The sequence below is a fragment of the Doryrhamphus excisus genome, chromosome 22, assembly GCF_030265055.1.
Source record: "Doryrhamphus excisus isolate RoL2022-K1 chromosome 22, RoL_Dexc_1.0, whole genome shotgun sequence".
In the NCBI taxonomy this organism is placed as follows: Eukaryota; Metazoa; Chordata; class Actinopteri; order Syngnathiformes; family Syngnathidae; genus Doryrhamphus; species Doryrhamphus excisus.
In genome coordinates this window covers 13,622,521-13,646,167 of record NC_080487.1, presented here as the reverse complement: position 1 = coordinate 13,646,167, position 23,647 = coordinate 13,622,521, and the positions used below count along the sequence as shown (strand labels likewise).

The following is a 23,647-nucleotide window of genomic DNA, read 5'->3' as shown; positions in this document are numbered from 1 at the left end:
GTGGCTGTGCCGACAGAGGAAGTGTTTAGGTTCAGACACGCTCACAGCTACAACTGCGTGACTCAGAGGTCATCCCAGACCACGGCAGAATTCTCAAGTGGGGTGAATTTCAAGGCAAACACTGTGGAATATTATTATTTTTATGGAATAGTTGAACGGATTCTTGCAGGAGGGGAATAATAGCCGGTAGACCATGCAAAAAAAAACACCTACTCAGTTAAAACAATGTCCTGCTAGTTGCTTTGCTTGCACCTGAACTAAGTATACTGGTCAGTATACTGGTATACTTGTACTTCTTTAGCCAGCATCTCGTTGAGACTGACTAAACATCGCTGGTAGCAACCAGCTAAGACTGATTAACCAACCCTTTTTTCGAGCGCAAACCATCTGGGACTCAATCGACATCAACTACAAATGACCACTTCTTATGACAGCAAACTTGATGGGACTCAATTAAAAACCAAAGCAACAACCTCTTTTTTTTTAGTCAGCAAACTACTCAATCATCTACGGTTTGAAACTACTCCTTCTTTCGCCAGCAAACTAGTTAAGAAACAACTAATTAGCCAGCAAATTAGCTGGGACTGACTCATGTAACTGTATTAGCCAGTAAACCCGCTAAGACTGATTATGCATCCCTTGGCATCCCTTGAAACCAGCCCTTCTTTAGCCGGCAAACTGAGACTCAATCAACTTCGACCGGGAACTACCTCTACCTTAGCCAGCAAACTTAAACGCAATTAAAATCCGATGAAACAACCCTCTTCTTTAGCTAGGAAAGCCATCTCAGATAAACAGAGTCCATTGAAACCAGCTCTTCTTTGGACAGCAAACTGTTTGACACTCAATCTACATTGCCTTCAATAGCCAACAGACTTGTAGAGATTCAATTAAAATCCCACGGCACAACCTTCTGCTTTAGCCAGGAAAACCAGTTGAGAATGCATCAGCATCACTTGAAACCAACTCTTTAGCCAGCAAACTATTTAAAACACGATTAAAAACCGCAAACAACGGCCCTGTTCATTAGCCAGCAAATTAGCTGGGACTGACTCAACAGCCCTGACATGTTAGCCAGTAAAGCCTATGCATCTCTTGGCATCCCTTGAAACCAGCCCTTCTTTAGCCGGCAAACTGAGACTCAATCAACTTCGACCGGGAACTACCACTACCTTAGCCAGCAAACTTAAACGCAATAAAAATCCGATGAAACAACCCTCTTCTTTAGCTAGGAAAGCCATCTGAGACAAACAGAGTCCATTGAATCAGCATCAGCATCACTTGAAACCAACTCTTTAGCCAGCAAACTATCTGGACTCAGTCAACATAGCCTGCAAATACCCCTTCTTTAGCTACCAACAATGTAATGCAATGTAATGGAGATTTCCATGATGCAATGCTCGTTTTCTGCATCTTCCAACGACTGTAACGCCGCGGGTTTTATCAGCAGCTTTACTTCATGTTCCTTCTCTTAATAAAACCACGCTGTCAAGGAATCCCATGAATAATTTGCAAATGAGAGGCTCATGACTGGGAATCCTATTTTCGTCTTAAAGGCCTCAGTCCAAACAAATGTAAACCACAGCTTGCAGGGCTTTTTCATCAAACATATCAATATTCATCAAATAACGCCTTTAATCTAGGGCCAGCAGGATATTGGCTACGGGGGGGAGTTGCAACTAATGATGATAAAAAAAAGGGCGTAAATAAGCGCAATTAATTTTAAATGGGCCTTCGTATTCATAATCAAGAAGGAGGTATTATGAAAGGCGACCTTCTTGGAAGGTACAGCAAAAGGAACAAAATTATATAAGCTTTGAAAATAATGCGGTATCCGAGTCTCGGGAGTTGATTAATAAGTACAACAATACACATAATTCCATAAATAAAGAGTGAAAGTAGTTCACCAGTAGGAATTGAAGCAGACATTACGATGAAAACTTCATCATCCATGAGTGATACTGGACAATGATGGGTGCCGTATAAGGGGGGGAAAGTCAGGACGATTCCAAGGTCCCCCGACTGCCAGGTGGCCCACAAAATAAGTAATTACTAATAAAAACACAATAACTAATAAAAGAGGAAAGAGACAACGTGATTTATTTTCATGGGGGCCAGAATTCCTTGCTGCAGCCCTGCTATTAGCTAGATCAGGGGTGGGCAAACTACGGTCCGGGGGCCACATCCGGCCCGCCAAGTGTTTGAATACGGCCCGCCCAATCTTTCCAAAGTATTTCATTTAAACTCAACATACAACCTGGCATCATGGCCTGAGCCAACCTTTTGATGGTTTTATCAATTTCGTTTTTTGACATGGTCTGTTGTTTACAAAGTGCTCCTGAAAAAAGGGACACAAGCATATAATAATAATAATAATAATTATTATTATTATTAGATTATTATAATTATTATGAGAACTATTATGATTATTATAATTATTATATTAATGCTAATTATTATATTAATAATATATAATATTATTGTTATATTTGCATATTTTACATAATAATAATATAATAATTATTATTTTAATTTTATTGTAATTATTATAATATTTTATTATTTTTAAAATATTTAAATGTAAATATAAAATAATAAATAATAATAGCAGATTGCATGACAATTTTACAGATACAATAATACCAGGTGGACTGTTACGTGTAAAATATATAGTCTGCCCCCCCCCCCCCTAAATTTTGTCATATCAATGCGGCCCGCGAGTCAAAAAGTTTGCCCACCAAAATTACCTTAATTTAGACAAAATCATATTTTTTTTTACTTACTTTTTCAAAAGAACATATTACTAATGAAACTTAGAGGAGACGTATAATGTGAAGGTACTTTGGTGGAGATGTTAACAGGACTTCCAGGTATACATAGATGGGCTTCAAGTCAGAGAGCAGCCTGCAAACGCTGTGTCGCCACCGTGGACAAAAGCTGGTCACATGATCTGATTAATTATTTTTAATTATTTTTCGGGTTATTTGCTTGGCATTCTGGCTGTCGGGCACATACGGGCGAATATCGTCCAGTGTTAGCTCACACTGTGAGCCATGAAAACTCTCTATTCCGTCTGTCATTCAAACGCCGGGATGTACAGTGTGAGCATTCCACGAGCATATGCGGCAAAAAATTGTTAAAAAATGAAAAAGGGGAGCAGCCCTGTCATTTACATTTTGCTCCTAAAATAAGTCCATACAAATTGAGTTTGTTATGTGCAATACTGTACGAAAACCAAGACAGTGTACGAAAACCAGCCAAATTCTCAGATGAAAACCAAATCATACGACTGGGGCGTACTTAAACCGAGGTTTGGTTGTATGTTCCCGCCTTACTGCAATAATAAACAAAGTATCTACATATCTAGCCATCTAATAGAGGTGGGTGCCGCCACTGCAAATGGTAGCCAAAGGTCAATCATGCACCGGGATGCCACAGACATCTCATTTTTGAACTCCCCAAGCTACAAAGAGACAGAACCAAACCCCTCCAACCTTATGAGCCCCATGCAGACAAACAGCCCGCTGAGCTCCATTCATCCACCCCGCCTGCTCCCCACGAGGAGGCCCCTTCAACACACACTGGTGACAACACTGCTTTAACCTTTGGTAAATAATATTTAACCCGACACACTCCTCATCTGTCGCGGCTAATTAGGCGTTGAACAAGATAAATCACTCTGTAAGAGGAAGTGGAGACATGCAGGCAATGTGTCAAATCATCACTGAGTCAACTTACCGTTTTTTTTTTTTTTTTTTTTTTTTAAATAAATAAGAGCTCCTGCAGAGGTGCTGACAAAGAGAAACAAGAATGAGTAATGAACACCAACCTGAACGGCGGATAGTTGCTTTCTTGTTGATGCATCTGATGCGACATGGCGGCCTTGGTTTTTCCTTTTCCAGCTTGCCGCAGAACTTTGAGTGAGTCAGCGCATCGGCGTTATTAGCTTGTAACTCTGCACTGCGGGCGAAACGTCTTTTACTAAAATATTCCACCAGCGTTGCCGAATAGCTTTGTCACATGCTAAATACAGTATGAAGGTGTCAAGCCGACTTACCTCAAAGGAAGCTGTATCTCGTTCCTTTTACCCTTACCTTTGACTGGCTGGCCCTCCACTTAATGAGGTGTCATGTACAGTTCACATCAGAACACAAGACCTTATTAAACGGGTGAAGTAAGAGATGAGAGGGGAGCCGCATGGTCAGAACAGGAGCAGCTATCATTTATTTTGAACTGCATGAAATGCGTCACAATTAAACACTTAAAACGATGCTTCCTTGTATTAACGAATATCCAATTAAGGACATTATACAGGACATGAAAAGATTTTTTTCCCCCTGAGATGACCTCAAGTTTTCCAGTGGTGGGCCTCGTTAACTTTGAACGTGATTTCTGACAGCCAAGTCAATTAAGGCTGGATTTGTGTGGGTGTTATAAAAAAAAAAAAAAGACAAATGAAAAGGTAAAATGACAGAAGACGGATGGCAACCTTTGCTTCACCATTTAAATCACATTGAAGCTCTATCGACAAATTAGCAGCAGAACAAACACTGCACAGTCAGTCACACTAATCACCTCCATCATGAACTGAATGTGTTCTAAAGCCAAAGGGAGAACGTATGATTTCGCCCTCCAAAAGGCACGGTGACTCATGGGTCACCTGGCATTAAGAGCCGTCCGTGGGGACGCATCGTCTGGACGGAGTCGCCTGGCGGTGAAGCGGCGAGGAGCTGACCTGCTGGTAGATGAACGAGTAGAGGGCGGTGTCGGGACGCCGACCGCTGCAAGGTTTGCACACGGTGCTGTGGTACTCCACCAGCAGATCATATACCTCCCCTGGGACACCAGACAAAACAAGGAAAGACATTGACACATGGTACGTTCCATTAATGGTGTACTCAAATTTTGGGAACCACTGTCATGCACCATAAATGGTAAAATAATAATTTTTTTAATTGATGACAAAAAAAATAATATTATTACTAATATTATTTATTCAAAATTATTTAAATATTTGTGCAATTTACTGTTTATGCAGTACATTGTTGTTCATATTTGCATCTATTTATTCTCCACATTATTATTCATTCATTCATTCATTTTCTACCGCTTTTTCCTCACGAGGGTCGCGGGGGGTGCTGGAGCCTATCCCAGCTGTCTTCGGGCGAGAGGCGGGGTACACCCTGGACTGGTGGCCAGCCAATCCCAGGGCACATATAGACAAACAACCATTCACACTCACATTCATACCTATGGACAATTTGGAGTGGCCAATTAACCTAGCATGTTTTTGGAATGTGGGAGGAAACCGGAGTACCCGGAGAAAACCCACGCATGCACGGGGAGAACATGCAAACTCCACACAGAGATGGCCGAGGGCGGGGACCGAACCCTGGTCTCCTAGCTGTGAGGTCTGCGCGCTAACCCCTAGACCACCGTGCCGCCCACATTCCATTCATGGTGTACTCAAATTTTGGGAACCACTGTCATGCACCATAAATGGTAAAATAATAATTTTTTTAATTGATGACAAAATAAATAATATTATTACTAATATTATTTATTCAAAATTATTTAAATTATTTGTGCAATTTACTGTTTATGCTGTACATTGTTCATATTTGGTGTCATCTATTTATTCTCCACATTATTATTATTTATTATTATTTATCTTCTTTTGTCTCTGTTTCTCAGCTAGCCTGCAAACGCCTCAGGATCTGCTAGAGTGTGAGAAATTTCAAGTCAAACAGAAAAATAATAGCACAGATAACATAGTAATAGTGCATGTTTCGTCAAATTTGCACCATTTTGCGGAAGAGTTTTTACCCCGCTCTAACCATATTTTCATACTTTTTCACTACAGCCATCATTAGCAGTGCAATAAAAAGTACAGTTGCATATAAACAAGAAGCAGGTGGGACAGTGGCGAGCTCCTCACCGACACTGATGTTCCTCAGAGTGAGGAAGGAGTGCATGTCGTGGACATCTGTCATGAGCTGGCTGTCTCCGAAGGTGAAATAAGCCACATCGCGTCCCGCCTCGGCAGCTGCCAGCATCTGGAGCAGAGCTGGGTCGCAGAGGAAAGGAAAGTCGGCGTTAAAAGTCGGCGAGGAGAATGTTTTTTCCACAACCTCTGCCTCGCCTATAAGCATGTAACCTTGTCTTACTTATCAAAAGAAGATGTTCAGTGTGTTTTACTTCATTTGAGTTTTATTGCAGTGGAAACTGTTTAAGTTTGGATCACTCATGTCGACAAAAGCGGCTGTCAACATCACCAACTGCTTGCATATTTACTTGTGACTTTTGCAAAATAAAGTGGATTGGCAGCAGGTTTTCCTCCATTTGTGCAAAATTTAAATCGGATTTTGTTACTTGCAGAAAGGGCGATGAAAGAGGGTACTCTGGGTACTCTGAACCGCCGTTTGGAGCGCACACACAAATGACAGTCAGGACCCGTTCCCCAACCCAAAAACGTAGGGAAATGTTTCATTCACCGGTGACACAGATCCCGTGTGGCTTCTCCGGGCCCCAGGGGTTGCGGCCTGACAAGCCCCACCCCCGGACCTGGCACCAGGGTGAGGCCCCGATATCCCCCATCTGGGACAGGTGGGGTCTTCTCTTCTTGCTTTTCTTCATTAGGGTCTTCTGAATCACTCTTGGTCCGGCCCGTCACCCAGGACCTGTTTTGGAGTTTCATGTTTTCCTCATTTGTGAATAATGGCTCTCACTGTGGTTAGCTGGAGTCCCAAAGTTGTATAAATGGTTCCAGGCTGATAGATCTCAATTAATCTGCCCTTGGTGTTCAGTTGTGTAGTAGTTGGCTAATATATAAATTAGTTTGATGAGTTGAAAAAAAAGAAATCAGGAAGAGGGCAAACGCTTTTTCTGTTACTAAAGCTTTTAAATTGGCGACAATTTGACCCCGGAACAAAGTAAACAATTGCTTTGAAATAAGAACAACCTGGAAGTGAACCGGTGTCATGGAGAAGTGGATGGTGTTGGACTTTGGTGGCTATATCTGTATTTGCTAATTTAAAGGGGCAGCAATGTTGCAAGTGTTGTGGCATGAGAGCTAGTAGGTGTCACCACAATAATTAAAGGTAAATGTGACAATGTCAATCCAAACAGTGTTACTTTTGTGTTGTGTGCTAAATCATTACCCAATTAAAAGACAGACTATAGGGGAGTACGGTGGATCCGTGGGGAAACGTTATAAGAATTACCAAGATTTCCCCGGGAGGCACATCATTAAGGAGACAGTAGGTGATGGGGCCTATGGAGGGCTGCATGTTGCTACAGATAATTAACAAATATGCACGACGTGCACGCGTTACACCGGCTTCCAGCATCTCCTGCACAGAGACAGAGGTGTAGCACTTCTGCAGAAGAGCAAGTGGCAGATGGATGGACTAATGCAGGCGATCAATTTCACTATTAATGAAGCGTATTAGCTCTGTCACTTGATCAATAGGAGGATGACGATGAATAGGCCCATAAGTAAATGAACGTATTCCCGCAAGACAAATGAGCGCGCTCGAGTGCCGGAGCCTCTCGTTCTTGACATTTATTGTGTTCTATCTATCTGGGAAGATGGCTCGGCATGAGGGGGGGGTGCGCAGGCGTCGGCGTCATGACACTACTTGCCTTTAAGACGGGTGTCGCCTCCGAAAACCCCGCAGCCCCAGTTTCCTGTTGCTACCGCGGCCAGGTTGTCGCTGTGTTGGTCAGGGCGGTCAAAGCCGCAGTAGGCCTGCGTTAGAAACAAAGAGCGGATATGAACCAGTAGAAAAACACAGTCCAAAGTCAGTCATACAAAATATTATATGGTACATTGATTTTCATATATAAATTCTTGCTAAAAAAAGGTCCTCGTATTTGAATAAAACCACCAGTGATTGGTCAGGTGCTGCCACTTGAATGCAGAAGGCAATCCAGTGAAAAGTTGGCAGAAGTTGGCTCCGGTCCTGCTCCAGGTCATCGTGAGGCCTCGTGAGAACATTACATTACATTTCAACACAATCCAACGTAAACCGAATAAAGAACGCAACAATGTAATTCTATTTGCCTGCAGGCCTACGCTTGACAAGTCATTCAACGCATGAGCACATACAGGTTGGTCCACGGTGCTCGGCATACCTTATACTGATATCATATATTAACCTTCCGCAGCCACGGATGACGGCGCCTCAAGTGCCCGTCGCTAATAGCACACTGACCTCAGCACTTTTATGTTGTATACACTGGACTTTTTAAAGCAAAGACAACGTGGACCACGCCCGCCACCACAACCTCTTGGCCGGTCATAAATCCTTCCGGAAAGGAAGGGCAGACCGTGGCATTTATTGTCACGGTATTCCAAACGGGATTGATCTTCGCGTTGGGCGCATTCCTCACTCGCTTGTCAGAGCTGTCAAAAACCTCCAAGATGCCTGACAGCAGACTTGACAACATCAACATCTTCATTTCCTGTTACAAATGGAGGTCTCTACCTGGGAAGACTGCTGCTTTCACAGAGAGACAGCCCGTGTTTAATTGCTATTCAATACGCATATCTGTTTGGGTTACATGCATGGAATACGCTAATATTTATTATACTGGGAGATATCTACTAGACCAGGGGTGGGCAAACTTTTTGACTCGCGGGCCGCATTGATATAACAAAATTTCCGGGGGGGGGGGGGGGGGGGGGGGGGGGGGGGGGCAGACTATATATTTTACACGTAACAGTCCACCTGGTATTATTGTATCTGTAAAATTGTCATTCAATCTGCTATTATTTATTATTTTATATTCATATTTAAATATTTTAAAAATAATAAAATATTATAATAATTAAAATAAAATTAAAATAATAATTATTATATTATTATTATGTAAAATATGCAAATATAACAATATTATTATATATAATTAATATAATAATTAGCATTAATATAATAAATATAATAATCATAATAGTTATAATAATAATATAATAATTATTATTTTAATTTTTATTATTATTATGTGCTTGTGTCTCTTTTTTCAGGAGCACTTTGTAAACAACAGACCATGTCAAACAACGAAATTGATACAACCATCAAAAGGTTGGCTCAGGCCATGATGCCAGGTTGTATGTTGAGTTTAAATGAAATACTTTGGAAAGATTGGGCGGGCCGTATTCAAACACTTGGCGGGCCGGATGTGGCCCCCGGGCCGTAGTTTGCCCACCCCTGTACTAGACTATCAAGCACGTGTATTGACACTATAGCGATGGTCAGGCCGAGTGGCGTCGACATAAGTGGCTTCCACTATATGTGTTATGCTTATTTTAAGTTAAAGACTCCCAAAAAACTAAATAAATAAGCAATAAATAAATAAATAATAATAAGAAACCTTGTTGAGTTCCCGGTTGAGTCTTTCCGGATGAAACTGTTCCAGAAATGTTCTGAATGGCATTGCGTCAATGGCCACAATCTCTATGCACCTTCTGTGCCAGTCGTCTCTGAAAGAAAACACTTTGTCACATCATACAGTGTAATATATACTGTATTATACAGTATAATACATCACATCATACAGTATAATAACATTTTATAAACACTGTGGGGAAGAAAGTATCTTCAAAACAGGTTTCTATAATTAACAAATTAGGGGAGTCAGAAGACACTCATTTGACGCGACGAGATGATACGAGATTGGGTCTACGCTGAAGACACAAGATGACATTAACGTTACTTTTTCAAAAAGTTCAATGGAAAACTACATGACAGTATGTTGCAATCTAATTTAAGGTTAAGTGGCATGAACATGATTATATCCTGCAAAAAGGGGTAGGCATTTATAAGCTTTTGCTTCAGCCTACTCCTTTTGGGCTTGGGATCAGATAGTTGAATACAAATGTAAATAATGGAAAGTTATATTTTGATTGATGTAAGAAATGCACTGTAATGATTCACATATTTGCCCAAATAAAGGGGAAAAAAAAAAAAAAAAGGTCTGCAACATCACTCTGTGTGTATACCGACGGCCCCGCCTCCACCCACTGAGACACAGAGACTGCTCACACTAAACCTTTACGACACTTTCATTACAACACACACACTTAAATCAGCAAAATGATGTAACGGCAGGGCTAAAAATAGAGCATTATTACACCCGGTACCTCGGGGTTGTGTCCTGATGGCTGCCGATGAATTTGAACGTCTGGGAGTAGCCTGTGTATTTGCTGTACTGCTGCGCACCTGCAAATATTTAAAAACACATTTATTAGCCACATGTATTTGTATTAATGTCGTGTTGGGTAATGGGGATGTTATCTTGGGTGGGGGGGGGGGGGTGGAGAGTTGTCATTGTTACAACATACAAAGTCTGTTTGCGTGTGTGTTGTGTGTGTGTGGGGGTTGTCACTATTAGCTCCCCCCCACTCATTAGCGAGCTGGCTGTCAAGAGCGCTTGCTGAGATGCTCCACACGCCGCAGTCAAGTGATTAGCAGTGGGGGCTTGGTCCGCAGGTACTGTATATTGGGGTGGAGGGGGTGAGTGACAGTTCTCAAAATAATCCCGATTTCATCTTTCGAGATCAGCAAGAATATTAAGAGACATTTCCAAAAGGTTCTGCCTTTCATGTGGAAATGGAGGAAAACAAAGAGAGTTTGGACTTAAAAGGTCTTGGCTGAATCTCTCCTTGTTGGCATTTATATGTTTGACCGCGCTGATGTTGGGCCAGATATCTAGTAATCAATTCAATTAGGCCCGAGTACTTTTGCAGATTTCACCGCCGCTGCTGTAAGATGTATTACCTTGCCTCCTCCAGCGTGCCCAAAAGCATCAGCAAGGTAATATGATTTAGCACACGGCCACAATGTCGCTACAGCTGGGATGCCGTAACAGGGACGAGAGAGATATGAGCAAAGGGAAGGGTGGGGGATAAAAATGATTGGAAGGGAAAGTCCATTAGTGGAGCAGATATTGGGCAGGTCCCTCCAAGACACATTTAATTCTGGGCTGCTGTAATAAAGTTAAGTGGCGCAAGTGGAGGTGACTCCGTGAGAGTGACGCCCCTTCCTGTTTAAGCCCCGCAGGGCAGGACACCAGTCAGTAACATACAGCAGTAAATAAAGCTTTCTTGTAGGTATGTCAACCTCAACTTTGAATGATCGCAATCAAGCCACTGCAAAACTGTGGCGGGTAACAAGACACCAAAAAACGTGGAGTCCCAGCAGGAGGTTGACGATCTGCAGATTTGTCCCGACGTGTTGCCGCTACTCAAAGCCTGAAGGACAGTCTGTGGTTGAGAGCCAATCAAGAGGAGACAGGGGCAATTGCCATAAACATCCCTTCGCCCCTTTGGAGGGTTGAGGGGCACAGGGGATCAATCATCCCTGGGCTGACATTTTCCCATGGTCATTAACTCATTCCACACCAAATATGTATTTATATGTTTTTATTAGGCGGCACGGTGGTCTAGGGGTTAGCGCACAGACCTCACAGCTAGGAGACCAGGGTTCAATCCCACCCTCGGGCATCTCTGTGTGGAGTTTGCATGTTCTCCCCGTGCATGCGTGGGTTTTCTCCGGGTACTCCGGTTTCCTCCCACATTCCAAAAACATGCTAGGTTAATTGGCCACTCCAAATTGTCCATAGGTATGAATGTGAGTGTGAATGGTTGTTTGTCTATATGTGCCCTGTGATTGGCTGGCGACCAGTCTAGGGTGTACCCCGTCTTACGCCCGAAGACAGCTGGGATAGGCTCCAGCACCCCCCGCGACCCTCGTGAGGAAAAGCGGTAGAAAATGAATGAATGAATGAATGTTTTTATTAAACCGAAAGCCCGATCCCAAAGATGTATTTAGATATCTTTTTAATAAATATATTTTTGACTCATCTGTGACCAACCAGTTGAGAAATTCTTAACATAATGAGTGCATGTGTGTGTGTTACGTGGGGCGTGGCTTATGCGCTCAGAGTGGCAAAAAGGGCGGGATGTAATGATTGATGTCCCCTTTAAACAGATTCCACTGTATATATTTCTACATTTTGACAATACGACAACTCGATAATTTATTTGTGTGGAAAAAACTGTCTTACATTCAGGTGAGATGATGATGATAGAGGGTCCTTGAAGTGGACGTGGTAGTTTAAAAAGTGAGAAGGAGCCAAGGGTTACACACCTGTGATGATTAGACATTCGTCATGATCCAGAGCTTCAGTAAAGAGGCGAGACACAATAAGCTCCGGGTTGATCAGGAAACGGATCTCCTCTTGAACCAGGCCCGAGCTGGTGACGCCCCCTCCGACGTACTTATTGGCAAAATCCACCTACAAATCAACAAGAAATAGGATTTTTTTTTTCCCCAGCAATTTTTCTGACAAAGCCCTTGACAGGCTGATTGTGAAGGTGGCCTGAGGTGGCCGACCCCCAACATCAAGACAAGTTCCCCTTCAGGAAAACCACTTGACGGCAGTCCTACGGTCTCACATGCTGCTAAATCTTTCACGTGACAAGTCGGAAAGCAGCCACGCGGAACTTATTATTCTCCATTTGAAGACTGGAGAACCGCCGTCACGATCCCTGCAAAGGAAGCCACATCTAGGGGCAGAGCTTCCCAAACTGGTCCCTCAGCTGCGAGGACAGCGAGGCAGGCCTCCAAAGTCTACTTTGACAGGTTGTCAGTGTCCACTGCTCCGCCACCAGCAGCCATCAATCGGAGCCGTGGCGTTCCCGGGGGCTCGTCAGCTGTCAGCCGGTGGCAAACAAAAGGTGAAAGGCAGAGCGGGCCGTACTGACAAGAGAGCAGGAAGTATGGGCGACGCGGAAGCGGAGATGGCTCGGAGGCCTCGACCCCGTTCCCGGCGCACCCTCTCTTCTGACATTACACAGGCACCCTCCCGAGGCCTTTGTAGCAGCAGTAAGCGTTTTTGTGAAGAACTGCGGAATGCAGCGACTCGGTGATAGCATGTCTTAAAACTGCGGGTGGGGAACTGTTTCCATGAATTATTGTTCAACTGTTGAACCTGGTAGCAATGCACTTTAAAAATATGTTTCATCAATTTTGACCAAAAATTTCTACTGCATGCAATTGCTTTTTTGGGCGGGTGACGTGACGGCAGGTCTGGCTGGTAAGTGCAGCTCTTGTCCAATCATTTAGCTTGTTAGCTTCCCCTTGTGAGTGATCGATGCTAATTAAAAAGGAGATTTTTTAATTGCGGCTGCAACTTATTGACCCGTGACAATAGTCAGTACATCTGAAATCAGAGGAGGTGTTTGCTCAGTTGTGGTGTCGTATTAAAAAAAAAAAAGGAAATGCCTGAAAAATGTACTCATCTCAACAGTCAGTGTCTCTGCAGCATTTTTCTGCAGGTGCACGTTAAGCTGTTGCCCAAGGGTTCGGAGGCGGAGGAACGGTTTAAGCGTACAAGACTATTCAAGGGTCAAAATGTGCGCTGTGCACCAAAAATGTCATCCCAGAACGGTGGGTGGGTGGGGGGGGGAACTATGACGTGGTGACCAAGTCCTACACAATCTTACCTGAAGCATCCCGTAGCCATCATCCTCAATGGTGCCTTCGCATGTAATGTGCAGCTTTGTGAGTAGAGTCTGCGAGCTAAAAGAATGAATACATTAGCATTTCGTATACTGTAAACATGAATGACATCATCAAGCACCTTTCCCAGTCTGGAGGATCGTCTAAGGTTTTTCTTGTGAATGTCACCAGACCAGTCGGCTCTGAAAACAGAGCTCATTAATATCTGGGGTAAATTTCAACACTTTGCTATACAAATAATACAACACATACTTTGCTCCGTGACACTTCTGAAGTAACACAAGAGGGTTTTCAACTTCTCCATCTTCCTTGATGAGGACCCTTCAAACAGCCTGGAAGCAAAGAGCAGTTTGGATTTAATTAAGTGCCTACCGGTGGTCGCATTAGATACACACAATTTTGACTGACACATTGTCATAAAACACTCTTTGACAGAATTGTTGATGCAGCGTCTTGTTAAAACTGTGCCGGGTATCTAACACGAGTGTCGGCTCGTGCGTTAAAACCAGAAGCAATTTTTTATTTTTATTTTTTTAAGCAGGAGGGTTGTTTGCGAGTTCACAACTCTCTGAGGATATAAAAGTGTCGCAGAGATCCAAGTCCACGGCCTCGTGAGTTCGCTCATGCTTTAACATTTGACTGGAATGAGTTCATCCGTCGCTCACTGGCCGATTATGTAGCATCTCCTCCGCCGCTCCACCGCCACAATGGAGTTGCCTGGGGCTTGCCACCATTTGTGCCACTTTGTAGCACTCGCACTCATACACAAAAAGCAATACGTATAGCTTGGGGATACATTAAGGTGTCCCGTGTTGCTTTTAAAGTCGAGAGAGGGGTCAATCCCCTCCTTGCTGAAAACCGGAAGGCACGGTGATGCCGCTCATGGCGAGGGTTTGAATGCACATTAAAGCCAAGCTGTAAAGGCTCCCCCGCCTCACAGGGCAACATAAGGAAAATGACATGACAAAAGCTTGATGCTCTGAAAGCCCCCCTCCTTCCACCTGGGGGGCCCCCGAGTAACTCATTCATCGAAGTCTCATTTTGGAATGGTGTAGGTCCTGAGGGCAGAGCTGTCTTTGACCCAGGCTTTTAGTGAGGATGGAGAGCAATATAGTGTTCTTTAGGGGATTTTACATTGATATGCAATTATATAATATACAGTATGTGGAAATTAATGTGCTAGGTAGGGATTTACAAGGGTTGTAAATGTATTTCTGGTTCTTGAATGCACCATTAAGTATACTGTATTTTCACCTCACATTTAGTTCCAAATGCTGATACTATGTGGGACTTAGACTCTGACTTAAATGCTGCAAAACCTCAAGTTAATTGACGCTATTTATATTGTGCTATATACGCTATTATATTGACGTTAATTCACGCTAGCAAACAGCGAAGTATAATTTTATCTGTGAAAAACAAATTCCAGGCTCGGACTGGTGGATGGTGGATCTGTGTTCATTTGGTGCTTTTCATTTTATTCATTCATTCATTCATTTTATACCGCTTTTTCCTCACGAGGGTCGCGGGGGTTGCTGGAGCCTATCCCAGCTGTCTTTGGGCGAGAGGCGGGGTACACCCTGGTGTACTGGTGGCCAGCCAATCACAGGGCACAAATAGACAAACAACCATTCACACTCACATTCATACCAAAGGACAATTTGGAGTCGCTAATTAGAATTATTTTTGGAATGTGGGAGGAAACCGGAGTACCCGGAGAAAACCCACGCATGCACGGGGAGAACATGCAATCTCCGAGGGTGGAATTGAACCCTGGTCTCCTAGCTGTGAGGTCTGCGCGCTAACCACTAGACCACCGTGCCGCCCGCTTTTAATTTTATGCTCGATACATTTAAGGAATTACAGTATAGCTGATTCTTATCGATCCAGGAGCCTGCTACTGGTGCAGCAGTTACGCTTGCTTGTCAAACCAGATATCCAGTCACATTGGTTCATCATTAATAACCTGAATGTATACATTGTAATATAAAAACGTGAATTTAGCATACATATAACACAGACATGAGGTGTCATTCCGTCTGTATCATAAAAAAAACATTTAAAGTGAAGGAGTAGAAGGAGTGATGCCACTGCACACCGTCATAGTCTTCTAACCCAAACAGCCAATGGCATTCTCCGTTTGAGTCGATGCTAATCCAATTCCCTCCTCCTTTTAGGTAATTACACCGCCACGCCAAAGGAAATGAGTGATGACACTATCCAGGTACTTGTACGGAGTTAGGTACTCCTGCACAAACATTTTAAAAAATATAATCACGCTGGTACACTGTCAGAGATGTATGAACGTTCCGAGATTCCGAGTAATGCTGTTACCGAAAGAAGTGGATGTCTGGGTAGTTGCTGTACTCGCTGCGTCTGGAGTTGCGGCGCGGGAAGGTGCAGAAGAAGGCGTTGGCGAGCAAACAGGCCGCCTGCTCCTGCGACATGGTGATGGAGTGGCTGGCCCCCCTCTTAAGGAGCGGTATTGGCTGGGAAGAAAAAAAAAAAAAAAAAAAAAAACGGGGTGGGGGGGAAGCAGGGAGGCACGACCGAGTGAAGGTCAAAATAATTTGCTTAGTCCATTTGCCAAATGAGATGCTGAAGGATGGCGCGTAAGAGTACTAATTTGGCGCCACTCCCGCATCCTCTTGAATCATGGTTACAATCAAGGTCCTCCAAGCATAGAGCATTAGTGGGAAATACTGTTGTTTAGATATACAGATCGGTTTTATGTTCTTTGGCGAGCCGTTTAACTGTTTAATGAACCCAGCTGGTAACCCGTTTAATACATTTATTTCAATTTAATTAAGGGATTACCAGCTGGTTGGCTTCACAACGCCCGTCAAAACACGTCGCTAGCACACGCCTTGACCTCGTGGAGGATCGTTAGTCATGCCGTGACCTTAGCCGGTGACCACTAGTTAGTGATGGCCGTTACCTTGGTGCACAGTTCCGACGCCCTCAGTGCTAATTGCACCATGTCTGGCAGCAGGGAGCCAAACAGATGTTCCGCTGCATCAGGCTCCAGGATCTTGGAAATAGAGGAAAAAAGGAGAGGGGGATGTATCAGTTTATGGGTGTGTTGCTAAACTCACGAGTGACACTACTAGCAAGTCACGGTACAAAGTGAACAGCGATCTTTGGGGTTTAAAGGGTAGAACTGGTTTTGTACACTTTGCAAAATGAATGAGAGTTTGCACGTGGTTCAAATTAGAGATGCACAATATCTTCTTTTTCAAACCGATAACGTTCTACTTCACAAGATTTTTTCTTTATTTTTGTAAAATTTTGATTTAATTGTAATTGTGCACACCTGGAAGTCTTCTTCTTTCTCTTTGGGCTTTTCCATTCAGGGACCGCCACAGCAAATCGCCTCCATCCAACCCTGTCGTCTGCATCTGTCCCTCTCAAACCAACTACCGTCATGTCCTCCTTCACTACATCCATAAACACCTGGCAGCTCTAAACGCAGCATCCTTCTACAGTGAACCTCGGATATATCGGACTCGGATATATCGGAAATTCGCTCACAACGAACAGATAAAAAAAGAACCGATTTTTCTGTAATGCATTTCCAATAAAAATTCATTGCATATATCGGATTTTTTATAACGGATTTCGCCTATTTCGGACAAAATCTACAGTCCCGTTCCAATGCATTTCCATGAAATTTCCCTCGCATATATCGCATGGCCGCATCGTGGCGCTCCGATTCGCCGAATCGTTGCCTGCGCGTCCAGGTACATTGGAAACATAGTCAAGGAAGTGCCTTTTTATAACGGATAAAATCCGATTTACGCATATATCGGATTTATATCCGATATATGCGTAAAACGGACATTTTCCGGTATAGGCATATAACGGATTCCGCTTATATCGGACAAAACCAGTGGGAACAATTGAATCCGATATATCCGAGGTTTACTGTACCAATATATTTACTATCTCTCCTCTGGACATGTCCCAACCATCTCAGTCTGGCCTAAAAGACTTTATCTCCAACATGTAATTTCCCTCTGATGTACTCCTTCCTGATCCTATCCATCCTGGTCACTCTCAATGAGAACCTCAGCATCGAAGTAAGGTGAACAAATGTGGATTTGATTAACTACACTTGTTGCTTTGTCCTAATCAAACATTATAGCATTTCTACGATACGCATCACTACTATTAGCGCCTCATTAGGGTGACATGTTCTTTACCACTTTGTAGATCAGATGTTTGATGCCGAACAAACACAAGAAGTGGGTGAGAAGTCATATTCAGTTGTTTTTTTTATGTGAGAATACAGTGACGGAGGAAAACAGACATGAGTGGCACAGAGTGACTGGCTTTGACGCTTCCTTTTAAATATTTATCACGGGCCGAGCGCACGTGCCACGCATCACAAAAGCCGCTGACGGACAGTTCTCCTCGACCGTGTGCCCTGCCGCTCGCGTTTGCGGTTACGAGCCTGTTTTATTCCTTCTCGGCCCGAGCGGATTGTTTTACTGCGATAGAAACAGGAGGTGCGCACGCGTCAACATTGTCAGTTTGGCGTGATGTACAGACCCAAATCAAAAGACGCGCAGTTAGTTCAGCTGATTTGATGCGCTGCCTGCCGCTGATTTAAAAGGGGGGGCGCTCGCCTCGTACCAGCTCAACTCTATCCGCCGCCTCGCCCTGCCAAGTGCCTTCATTTATCACGCCTGGAGGAGCGCAGCTCATTACTTACGACAGTGTTTAGTCAGGCTTGCTTTAACCATAGCATAAATGTCCCAGGCCTGGCAGCCTCCTTGTCCTGGCAGGTCCTCCACCGCCCTTGGACATTTGCATTTAAACACCCACCACCGGATAGAAGGTTTAACGACTTGGCTCGGCCTGGCGGTCCTGATAAGATCTCGGCTGTGATTGATCTTTGTGGCATTTCTTCGCCAGTGGGGGCGTAAATATGTCATATATTTTCTCAAGATGCGTCCTCTACGTCCCCATCAGTGTTAAGTTATGGCTGATATCAGCTCAGATTTTTATTTTTGAAACATAATATTTCTTTTACAATTAAACATTGTTAGATCTATGCAGTTCAGAGGTACAGTGGTACCTCAGTTTTTGTTATCATTTCTCTCATATCAGGCAAAAATGCGTAATTTGTTCTGGTCAGCCAAAAACCAAAATGTATGTAAACAGAAGTAATTTTTTACGATGGGAAATAATATAAATCCAATTCAAGACACAAACATTTTTAACAAACATTTCCCGCATTCTTTGTCAAATTGCTGGCACTGGCAACTTTCTTTGGCTCCATGGCGGGTTATTTACTCAATAAAAATACATAAAACAGTGAGTCCGCAACACATATTTTGGACCCTGTGGCTTAAACAATCCTGCGGCTAATTTACGGCTAGAAGAACTCCAGGTTCCCATTACGCTTAGAGTGGAAAAAAACATTTCCAATATCACCAGAGCTAACGAGGGAAACTGGGAACACCGAATGCAGGTAGCATTGCAATGTTTATAGTGTGTCTCCCTATGTAAATATCAAATACTGTACGTGTCACAATGTCGACATTGTCTATATACAATGGAAAATGCTTCCGGCGGCCGCAACGGATTCAGTGTAATCCTGAGGTCACGGATGATCGGAATTGGAAGCATGAAACCGTAATATCCTTAAGAAAAAATGCTAAACAAAAATTTCACTCAAGTCAAACGTTTTACAAAAATATGGAGATTTTTTTACCATACCTGATTTATGACCCATGCATGTGACGCCCGATTGACTCGACACTAAAAGGGGGGCGGACTAGAGCGTTCTCTAATGTCAGCCATTTTCATTCCTGACAAGTTACCAAACGTGACCTTTTGGTGAGAGATTCAATTATTTCCCCACACTCCCACTTTCCTGGTGGAGGGGCGGCCACGTTGGTTTCCACGTGAAATACTTTTTTTTTTTCTTTCTTTTAAAAAAAGATTGACAGTAACAATTTTTTCATCACTGTATCTGCATTGTAAAGAAAATCTTCCATGTATTTTTCTCCTATTTTCCTGAGGTGGGATGGCATCAAAATGTGATGGAGTCTCGAGCGGAGAAAATAAAAGCGTCTGATACGTCTCACGTTACAAGCTCAGGAGAGATTTCTTGTCTGTCAAATGGAAGCAACTAATGGAATATTCCCAGCTCCTCTCGAGTCACACAGCCCTGCCGGAGTCGTCGACACCAGATGACGCACGCTTTGCCGCATCAAAACTCTGGCATGATGGATGGCCTTTAAGAGGTGCGCCACAAAAAAAAAAAACACTGACAAGCCGGGAGCAATCGTCAACCAGATGTGATGCAATTCAGGGCACCTTTCAACTTTAAAAATCCCTTTGTACGGGACGACAGGTACACAAAATCAACCTCTGTGTTGTGGCATATTAGTGTCCATTAGTGTTCTACAATGTACTTATAAGAGCGCGTTTATATATATATAAGAGCAGAATGGAGCGTTTGATATCATTCATCCTAAATTCGAGAAAGTGTTTGATATCATTCATCCTGAATTCGAGAACCACAGTGTCTAATGAATTTTTCCTGAATTTGCATTTATTATCATTACATTTATGAACCAGTTACTTATGTAATTTATTCAGAATTCATTCATTTATCATTTCGTGAGCACCACTGATATCACTGATCCACAATTTATGATGAATCCATTCATTTATTTTCATTTAATGAGACCCGCAGTGCAATATAATTTATTGAATTTGTTAATTTATCGTCATATTATGAGTCATTTAATGTGAACCGCAGTGTCTGATATCATTTATCCTGAATTTGTTTTTATTGTCATTTAATGAGAACTACTTCCTGATATCATTTCATGAGAATCACTGTTTCTGATATATAATATGCTACATATTTTATATAATAAGAGCCAGTGTCTGATATAATTTACCCTGAATATTTTAATTATAATGTCACAAGAACAACAGTTTGATATGAATTGAATTAATTAATTATTCATTCATTCTCTATACCGCTTATCCACACTAGTGTCGCGGTATGCTGGAGCCTATCCCAGCAGTCTTCGGGCGAGAGGCGGGGTCCACCCTGGACTGGTGGCCAGCCAATGACAAGGCACATATAGCATATATATGCAGTCAAATTGCATATAATACAAATCGCCCTAAAAATGGCCCTCCTTCTCATTTTCGAGCAAGCGTAACCACGTGATGTTACGTCAGGTAACTTTGCTAAGCATGCTGGGAGTAAATGACACCATATTCATTACACAAGTGAGGAATCATAAGCAGTCGATATTTTGCTTACCTTAGTGCAGTACAAATGCAACGCAGTGAAGTCCCACTTTTTGGCTGTGGAAGTGCAATATTTCAATATTGCACTCTGCAAAAGACCAAAAACAAAAATACATGTATTATTACTGCGTTAAAGTAAAAATAAGAATAATGTGTGCTTTAAAACAAGCACACGTCCAAGTGCTGCGTGCCAGTCACGTTTCTGGATTAAGGGCGCCACCTAACGGCGTCTTCTGGTAACAACAACTTGCCTTCAACTCGGGAACGTTGGAAATTCTTTTGGTTAAAGCCTGCTTTATCAGCTCCCACCGACTCTTATTCTGAAGTTGTCTTGTTTCCTGTGGGTGGACAGACTTCTTTAGAATCATAATAAAACATTTCTACAAGATAAGCTAAAATGTATCAGGGAAATAGTATGTATTATTTCACACATTATCATGACTATATCAATTTTAAGGGTGCATTCATTCATTCATTCAGGGTTGCGGGCATGCTGGAGCCTATCCCAGCTGTCTTCGGGCGAGAGGCGGGGTACACCCTGAACTGGTGGCCCGGCCAATCACAGGGCACATATAGACAAACAACCATTCACACTCACATTCATACCTATGGACAATTTGGAGTGGCTAATTAACCTAGCATGTTTTTGGAATGTGGGAAGAAACCGGAGTACCCGGAGAAAACCCACGCATGCACGGGGAGAACATGCAAACTCCACACAGAGAGGGTGGAATCGAACTCGGGTCTCCTCGCTGCGAGGCCTGCGTGCGAGCCACTTGTCCACCATGCAGCCCACATCCCTACTTATTAGAGATAAAAAAACATATTTCCAGATGGGATTAATTGTGAGTTAACTATAGACTAAATTAGATTATTGTAAATATTATGTACTATATGGAAGGTGCACTGTGCTGTATGTTCTTATATTGTATGTAACACATTAACAGAATTTTGCTTTAATTTTTTTTCCAAATCTGATTATGATCTGTAGTATTAATTCAAATGTATCATGGGAAATTTAACGTATGCTCCATCTAGCGGCCCCCCATGAATGAAACTTTACCTTAGTGGAGGTAAATTAACCTAGCATGTTTTTGGAATGTGTGCGGAAACCGGAGTCCCCACGCACAGTTAGAACATGCAAACGCCTCACAGAGATGCCCAATAAGACAACGACAATTAAAATATAAACAAAAATAACCGTTCATGTGTGTTGTAGATACCTCATCTTGAACAGGAAATAGATTTCTGCAAGAACAAGGCATTTTGACATGGAGATCGTCCCAGGTATCTTCAAATGCGGCAGGAAATGGAACAGTGGCTTGACCAACGAGGTCTGTCTGTCAGTAATAGAGAGCAAAGTAAGCACGTGTGGTAAAAATAAGACAAATGATGCGTTTCTGTGACGTAATGAAGAAGGATGTGCAACCCTGGTCATCACGGTGTGCACGCCGAGAGCATCCTTCAGCGGAGGAAGTCGTCTGCCGCATTCAGGCATCCTCCTCAGCTGGCGTGCCGGCGTCCCCAACCAGGTGACATCAGGCCCGCTTTTCCCTGATGCAGTCCCGTCGTCTGTATCCCGATGTTCCGGGCACGGATCCACCTTGCGTCGACTCAAAGATGAGCCGGCGGACAAGGCCCCTGAAAAGAAGTCTGTGATTTTGGTGATGCCGCCCGAGCTTGTGGCACCCACTTTTCGTGTCCCTGGATCTTGGCACATGGATTCGCTTTCTGAATCTGATAACAGTATTGGGACAAGGTTGTCGCAGTCTAGGTCTTGTGGAGTTAAACGTTGCGTCTCTTCATCCGAGTCTGATATGACTTGTGGTGAAGTATTTTGACCACCAAGAGAGCGAGGACAACTATCTTCATCCATCATTTCTGTATCCTCTTCATCCTGGCACGTCTCTGAAGTGCTTGTTCTTGGGGTGGGCTTCAGCAGCCATCTTTCCAGAGTGTTTCTCAACCGGGTTTGCTGCCTGGGGCTGATCCTGTGATGTGAAGTCTTTGTCCTGACACCTCGTAAAGCATCGGTGTCAGACTTTGGCCTGGTATCCATCTTATTGTTGTCTTCTTCTGGCTCTAAAGTCCAATCGTCATTGTTATGAATGCATGGCGATGAGCCTGAAGCATAAAATGTATTTTGTTTGAAAACTGGGGGTAATAAAATGACACAAAATGAGTAATTACCTTGTAATGAGGACGGTGGGGACGTTGGGGCTTCTATCCTGGCTCTCTTTCCTGGAGGTTCAAAGTCTGTCAATGCATTCATTCTAGAAAGAACCAAAACAAAATGCAGTCAAACCGAGATACATGACAAAAACAAACAAGGTCTTTATACTTACAATGAAACTTGACACGGATGACTGTTTTTTCTGAGATTCTTATCAGTATCACATGGCTATTAATAATATTTAATTGTAAAATAGTGTTCATTTATGTTTACGTGAAGCAACTGGCTTTACATCGCATCACATCACATCAGGTGGCAGCTAGCTACCGTAGCTAACTAGCATCATAGTTAGCTTTACACGCGTTTACGCAGCTAAAGCCGTGCTTGGATTAAAACGCACATTATGGCTTAAATGTTGAGACATTTCCGTTCAAAGTATAAATGTCAGGTCGAGAGAGAACCCTTGGGTATGACGAGAACACCTGAGTTGTGTGGTTAACTTGAAACTGGCTTGGACTTACGGGTTGGGTGACGTCAAATCTCGTAGCATATCGCGACAGCTTCACAACGAAGTCGGCAGCAGGCGTGTTTTTTTTTTAATTCAGTATTTTGTGTTAAGTTGGTAACATTCCAATTCAAATCGATAAAAACAATTTTATTTTTAAAA

The 23,647-nt window shown here is 43.0% G+C and overlaps 1 protein-coding gene across 3 annotated transcripts; it reads right to left on the bottom strand.

Annotated features, from left to right (window-relative positions):
• Positions 1–3,798: 3,798 nt before the first annotated feature.
• Positions 3,799–23,566, bottom strand: LOC131109258 (poly(ADP-ribose) glycohydrolase-like). Of its 3 annotated transcripts, XM_058061031.1 has the most exons (18): positions 23,502–23,566; positions 22,998–23,080; positions 22,237–22,931; positions 22,031–22,147; positions 21,059–21,145; positions 20,821–20,895; positions 16,465–16,557; positions 15,861–16,015; positions 13,779–13,858; positions 13,648–13,708; positions 13,511–13,586; positions 12,153–12,300; positions 10,145–10,223; positions 9,376–9,484; positions 7,645–7,750; positions 5,939–6,067; positions 4,736–4,836; positions 3,799–4,428 (listed from the first exon to the last, which is right to left on the bottom strand). In XM_058061031.1, exons 1-18 carry the CDS (start codon positions 23,528–23,530, stop codon positions 4,405–4,407), a joined length of 2,247 nt encoding a protein of 748 aa, XP_057917014.1. In that variant the 5' UTR covers positions 23,531–23,566; the 3' UTR covers positions 3,799–4,404. The 3 variants fall into 3 exon arrangements, with proteins under 3 accessions (XP_057917014.1, XP_057917012.1, XP_057917013.1); XM_058061029.1 differs by lacking the exon at positions 3,799–4,428 and having other exon boundaries at positions 4,440–4,836; XM_058061030.1 differs by lacking the exons at positions 3,799–4,428; positions 23,502–23,566 and adding an exon at positions 23,153–23,495 and having other exon boundaries at positions 4,440–4,836.
• Between the last annotated feature and the right edge of the window lie 81 nt (positions 23,567–23,647).

Coding starts and splice junctions, on each gene's coding strand:
- LOC131109258 (XM_058061029.1), bottom strand. CDS start 23,530: ATGCTACGAGATTTGACGTCACCCAACCC. Junction 22,148..22,236: donor TGCACACCGTGATGACCAGG/GTTGCACATCCT, acceptor TATTACTGACAG/ACAGACCTCGTTGGTCAAGC. Junction 16,558..20,820: donor TGCATTTGTACTGCACTAAG/GTAAGCAAAATA, acceptor TCTATTTCCAAG/ATCCTGGAGCCTGATGCAGC.